Raw genomic sequence first — 6706 nt, 5'->3', positions numbered from 1 at the left:
AGGGCACATGTGAATCTCTCTGAATGTGGAATATGAATGCCTTAACACAATAAGAAAATGACATGAAGGCTATGTTAACCAGTTGGATGAAAGTATTTCAAAATGTATACAGAAACAGCACACTGTACCCCATGATAGTATTAATGTACACAGCTATGACTTAATTAAAAAAAAAAAGAACTTGAGCCAGGACCTGAAGGCTCCACAAGATTTCAATAGGGAGACACACGGAAGGACATATTCCAAGCAGAAAGAACAGTCCAGTATGAAAAGAAAGGGGCATATTGGAGAGATAAATTAGTCTGTCAGACTAATGTTAAAAACAAAAAAACAAAAAAAAAAACCTTGCAATCTGGTCATTGAGGGCTTACAAAAGATTTCCTATTTCATCAAATTTTGTAATATAAGATTTCATCAAGTTTTGTAATATAAGCAAGAAGCAGAATGAAATTTAGCTGTAATTCTTTTAAATTTTATTTATTTAGACAGAGTCTCACTCTGTCACACTGGGTAGAGTGCTATGGCATCATAGGGCTCAAGTGATCCTCTTGCCTCCCAAGTAGCCAGGACGACAGGTGCCCACCACAATCTCTGGCTATTTTTAGAGATGGGCATCCTGCTTTTACTCAGGCTGGTCTTGAACTCCTGAGCTCAGGCAATCCACCTGCCTCAAACTCCCAGAGTGCTAGGATTACAGGTGTGAGCAACTGTGCCTGGTCAATTGATGGTTTCTTAAAACTAAGCAAACAGGTGATGCCAGTAACAGTTGGCCATGAGAACTCAATTCTTCAGTAGTCATAGTCCCTCAGGTGTCTGAGTTTCAGAGATTTCAATAGATTTGACCATGGTATGATGAACACCCTACAAGCCAGGCAATGTTCCCATCCCTGCTTGAATTAGGAGAACTCTCACAATGATTTCACAAAGTTCATACCCCACCCGATCACCTCAGCACAACTTTCTGATGGTATGAAGTCCAGAAGGTCAATTCATCCTTTGATGTCACCTGATGTACACCAGTGTCACTCTGATCTGGGCCATGCCTGAATATTCCACATCATCAATCAAGCAGATCCAACTAACCTGGAATTTGAACACCAGATGGGGTACAGTTCCTCACCCTTACAGGGCTCTGGCTAACCACAGCAGATACACCTCCAAATCCACTTTATAGCAGTTGTTTGGGAATAAGAGAAAAGTCATTACGCAAATGTAAGTGATTCAAAACAGTTTAGTCTTAAGAAGATCGTGTCAGATATCTAGCAGAGAAATGGGAAGCTGAACTGTTGTTCTGGGAGTTCAAACTGCGCCCTTCAGTGTGATGCTATTTGACTGACAGCTGATTACCATGAGGCCTCAGGAGCAATCTTTATTTGTTAACATAACTCACCACTGATGATGGAGGGTAACTGAGAGCCAGGCACCTGAGTCTCATTTAATTTAATCACAACCAAACCTGAGGTATGGCTGTTATTCTCTCCATTGTAATAATGAAGGAATTGGGGCTTTTAAGAGAGTGAGCAACCTGGCCAAGGCCATCCAGCCAAGAAGGGTTAGTCAACATGGGAATGAGAGGTTTATCACCAGACTATCTTGTCTTCTGCTACTAACTACTTTTACAAAGAGAGAAACTTACTGCATAGGTTATGAGACACTGAAATGACATTTCAAATCAAAATTCTCAATGTCTCATTCAGACAACAAATAGTGAAGTGATTCTATACCCTCAAAGGACAACTACAAAAAAGTACTTGGAAAATAAATATTTAATAAAAGTGTAGCTGTAATTATGATGTTAATATCTTTATAGTGCCTTTGCAAGAATTCTTTCCATCATTTTCACATTCAGACTAAAAATCACTTTACACTGTACTCTTCGAGTGGGTTTAAACCATTGTTAAATATATATATTTTTGAGACAACATATCACTTTGTCACCCCTTGTAGAGTGCCATGGTATCATAGCTCACAGCAATCTCAAACTCTTGGGCTTAAGTCTCAGCCTTCCAAGTAGCTGGGACTACAGGTCCCCCCCACAAGGCCTGGCTGTTTTTAGAGACGAGGTCTGGCTCTGGCTCAGGCTGGTCTTGAACTCATGAACTCAGGCAATCATCTACTTTGACCTCCCACAGTGCTAGGATTATAAGCATGAGCCACCACACCCGGTCTCACTGTTAAATATTTCACAAGAAATATTTTCATATCTACATTAACATATTTTTAAGTTTAATGTAAACCAAACTTCATAAGGTTTTCATATTCATTTTCTTCTGGCACATTCTGCAAAAGAACACTGTGTGCCCATTTTTGAGATAACAGAAGCTAAAATAATATGATTAGAAGAGACTTAAAGAGAAGAAAAATGCATGCAGGGGGAGTTAGCAAACCAGCCAAGGATGGAATAGCTCCCCAGGTCTTCAGAGGGGAAGACGAGGGGACCATAAACCAGCAAGGGCCACCCGCCTATTATCCAGCTTAGAAAGGTGCACACCTCTGACGGCAGCTGAATTGAAGTCTAGCGTGGCACGTTCAGAAAATGGCATCAAAGGTTGGACTATAAATCTTTCTTATTCTCAAGTCAGGGGACATTTAAGAGCAGAGATATTGATGGGCTCTTTCTCTCCTGTTCTTTTTCCTTCTAACAGATGTGTGATTCATGGGTTGTCCTTTAGTGGGCTCCATTTTCATCTTAGTCCTTTTTCTTTGCTTCTGCTTTCTGACAGCTCTGAAAAACAAGGTGCTAAATTATTTCATAGAATGAGCACAGTGAATTATGTAATTATGTTGAAGTTTAATTAACTAGCCAACCAAATTCAAAAATGGAAGAAGGAGAAGAATTTACTGTGTCACGGCATAAATCCTCAGTATCCTGACCATAACAAGCAGAAAACAGTCAGGGGCCTAACCAGGCAAAATGTAGGAGAAAAAAAATTTCCTTAAAAGATGGTTACTATGGATTTAGAACATGCTATTTGGGATGCACACGCCACACAAGTAAAGAGCATAGCCGGTAAGTTGGTTTCATTTTTTTATTTGTTTTATATATATTTTTGGTACCTCCATACTGCTCAAGTCAGCATGTCAAGCTCAAGATCCCTGAATTACATTTGTTAGGAGCGGGACTGATACGTTTGGCAGGTAGGAGAGGTAGAAAAATGAAATAGCATGATGAAAAAAACTAACATACTTGAAAGGGCCTTATTTTATAGACCCTCCAGATATCCCTTTCCTCAGTAGATCTAAATGTCCTGACAGGTGCCACAGAGGAAGTTCACATTTTGTGGTCCACATCTTCTTGAAGACTAGCTCCGGAATGAAGAAACTGGAACTCACCCTCTAAAAACACTAAACCACACCATACAAAACACATCCTTTATCTCTGGTATTCTCTGAGCTAGTTATAGGCAACCTGTGGCTGATAAAGACTGCTGGTTCATCCTCCGTCCTCCTCCAAGCTAGCAGCATCATTTATATCGAGAACCCAGGGACAGGCTGGGGCTGAGGGTACTGGCAAACCTGGAAACTTCCGTGGCTACCCAGCACCATCAATCATCAGAATCACCTCTCAGAAGCCTCAATACGCTTTTCCCAGGGGAAAGCTTATTTCTGATCTTCCTAGGACAAAAACTGGGGAAAGAGCTTCATAAACAGCATATAAACTCCTAATGGGTCAAACTCGTGGATTACCCTGTATTTACTCTGCATATACATTACATGTTGGGAATATAAAAATGAATAGGCATAATAATCTTTGACTTCAAAGAGGTGGGAGACAGATGTCACCCTTCTCCCCAACTTTTTAGAGGTGAAGAAACTGAGGCTATGAAGTCTATGATCCCAGTGAGGAGAGGCAGAAGCAGCTTGATTCCAGTGTTTCTAATGCCCTGGAAACCGCATACTGTATCATAAAGTATTCTGCTATGTAAAATGCTATTCATATAGTAATCACCTAATAACTGTTAGCTGTTATCAGTAGATCCACATGACCATGATGCAGAATTTCTGCCTGACAAGTTGACATTTTTCTATATTGGTATGTTGCACTACAGACTAGGATACCCTACTTGTTCAAAATAAAACAGTTGTGTTTATGCCAATTCATGCATGCTATATAAATTTGTTTTCTGTAGCCATTTTCTTAAAGTAGGATAATTTCTGGGTAAGTGATGATTGAACAAATTTAATGAAGTATAGTATAATTTCTTTTTTTTTTTAGACAGAGTCTCACTCAGTTGCCCTGGGTAGAGTACTGTGGTATCATCATAGCTCACTGCAACCTCAAACTCTTAAGCTCAAGTGATCTTCTTGTCTCAGCTTCCCAAGTAGCTGGGACTACAGGCACCCACCACAATGCCTGGCAAATTTTTGGTTTTAGTAGAGACAGGCTTGTCTTGCTCAGGCTGATTTCAAACTCTTGAGCTCAAGCAATCAGCCTGTCTTGGCCTCCCAGAGTGCTCGGATTACAGGTGTGAACCACTCTGCGCAGCCAATAGTATAATTTCTAATGACAGAGTCAATGAAGCCATGAATGTCTGTATACAAAAATTTAAATTTCTCTTCAGCTCAGCCACCCATGAGGAGGACTAAAAATAAACCAGATTTCACTAGGAGGTACATTTATAAAAAGAAGAAAAAGAAAAAAGGACAAAAATTGAAAATACTTATTTGTAATATAAGTATATAAAACTTTCCAGAGACAGCCTTTGAACAGTGATGAAATGATTATTAGTCAATTAAAGTTTTAGTTTGCTTTAAAATTAAATTGACCTCGTATTTGTCCTCTACATTAAGTATTTACGTCTGGATAAAATGAGCTTTAACCACAAGAGGGAGCCAGCATCATTCCAGTTCACAACTAAAGAACAATTAACACTGAGGAAAAACAAATTAATGTAAGACAGCTGTAAAAGGGGGAGGCTGGAGAGACCTTGTGTGCCATGTGTGCTTAAAAGGCTATCACAATGACTTTTCACTATTGTAAAGAAAAAAAATTGGCCTTGTCAATTTTATCATAACATTTTTTTGAATGCAAAAACTGTTAATGGGACTTCAGGGTCTTCTCTGAGAAAAACAAGTAATATAGCATTAGCAGGCATTTGTATCTCAAGGTACTTGCTTTTGAAATTAAACCCAACAAAATCTCATTCTGAAAGATAAAGCTCTTTGACACATCTGTGCATCCTCAGTCCCCCCATCTGTGCAAATAGTACGAAATAGTGAGAGTCACAATTAACACAGCACTTCTGAACCCTCAGACTGCCGCACACCCTTATGGCTTGCTCTAAACAAAGCACCTGAGGAAAACTTTTTTTTTTAGTCAATGAAAGGATTTGACTAACCTGTTAGGACAAGCACTGCGTTTGTGATCCAGTTCTCCACAGATAAAGCAGCCGTCTTTGGGGTCCTTGCAAGTATGACCTGGAAGGGCACAGTTATTGCAAACGCTACAGTGGCTCCAGGCTGTAAAATAAAAATCAGGTTTTAAAAGAAGTTGATTTTGGTAGAATTTTTCCGTTTACAAGCTTTTAAGACAGGCTACGTGAATAGTGTTTAACTTCAAATGTTGTGGCTACTTTGCATAACTAGTTTTCAAGTGGCTAAGGAGACCGAGATGAAGAAGTCAGAATCCCACATAAACTAGCTTTTTTCTGTTACACAGCAATAAATTCAGCCCGTCTCCACTGAGTCATGAGCTGACAACTACTGTTACAATGGAGGCTGGCTGAGTGACACAAAGCCCTATTACAATCAGTCAAACCAACGCCACCCTGAAACAAGTCAGCAGTCCTCTCTCCCCATGCAGGACGGAACATACATGTGGGTAACTAAAAAAGCAAATAAATTATTGCAGGTCTCCATATTAATCATTTTTTCTTTATAAATTAAATAAAAATCCTATTTAGATGGAGAAGAACTCTAAATTGCTTTCATAGGATTCAAACACTCCCATTACTTACAAGGCTTTACACACTTTTTGCAGAGAAAGCAATGGCTCCATTTCCTGCCATCCTACAAAAACAATTTTTAAACTATCTTTAATTTGTTATTAAAAATCAAGTTCCACGATTAAAAATTAAAATGTCTTATTAAAATCTGTGTAAATTATTCATCCCTTATTTCTCTCTTTTCTGGGCTTGACAATTAAATACTTTGATTTTAATTTATGCATGTCTCCACTCAACTCAAATGCCTTCTTGATGGGCAGCAATTTCCTTAACTATAAAGCTAGGAAATTTATCTAAATGATCTTGAAAATCCACTCCAGTTCAAGCAACTCAGAAAAGACTCAAATGAAAATTTCAAGAGAATTAATGATTCATAATTATATGTGTCTATACTGAATAATCCTTAATGAAATTCATATTTGAGAACTTTATATAATTTAGAAAGATAGATATTACAGATTACTGTTTGAATAAAATTTTAAAACTATGAAATGCAACATATCTAGAAAAGTAGAAATAGCATGTATGTCCAATTGAATGAGTATTATAAAGCAAACACAGATGAAAACCACCAGATCGAGAAACAGATTACCACCGGCCCCCTAAAACCTTCCCTTATAACTCTGTACATCTCTGAGAATTTTTTGTTTTCCTCAATTTTATTTTATTTATTTATTTATTTTTTTTTTTTTTTAGACAGAGCCTCAAGCTATCCATCCCCCTGGGTAGAATGCCGTGGCATTACAGTTCACAGCAACCTC

At 38.4% G+C, this 6706-nt stretch overlaps 1 protein-coding gene across 1 annotated transcript in view; it reads right to left on the bottom strand.

Moving 5' to 3' along the window:
- Window positions 1-2284: 2284 nt before the first annotated feature.
- The window catches only part of ZCCHC4 (zinc finger CCHC-type containing 4), a 43393-nt gene continuing 38971 nt past the window's right edge, over window positions 2285-6706 (bottom strand). The window contains exons 11-13 of the mRNA XM_012807447.2: window positions 5958-6009; window positions 5340-5460; window positions 2285-2725 (exon numbers count right to left, since the gene is read on the bottom strand). Of these exons, the coding sequence (XP_012662901.1) occupies window positions 2590-2725; window positions 5340-5460; window positions 5958-6009 (309 nt within the window). The 3' untranslated portion in view covers window positions 2285-2589. The remainder of the gene's footprint in view (window positions 2726-5339; window positions 5461-5957; window positions 6010-6706) is intronic.

Source organism: Otolemur garnettii, unplaced genomic scaffold, assembly GCF_000181295.1.
Source record: "Otolemur garnettii isolate 467f Iridium unplaced genomic scaffold, OtoGar3 scaffold00069, whole genome shotgun sequence".
In the NCBI taxonomy this organism is placed as follows: Eukaryota; Metazoa; Chordata; class Mammalia; order Primates; family Galagidae; genus Otolemur; species Otolemur garnettii.
Note: the sequence above shows the minus strand (reverse complement) of the source record. Positions and strands in the feature narration are given on the sequence as shown.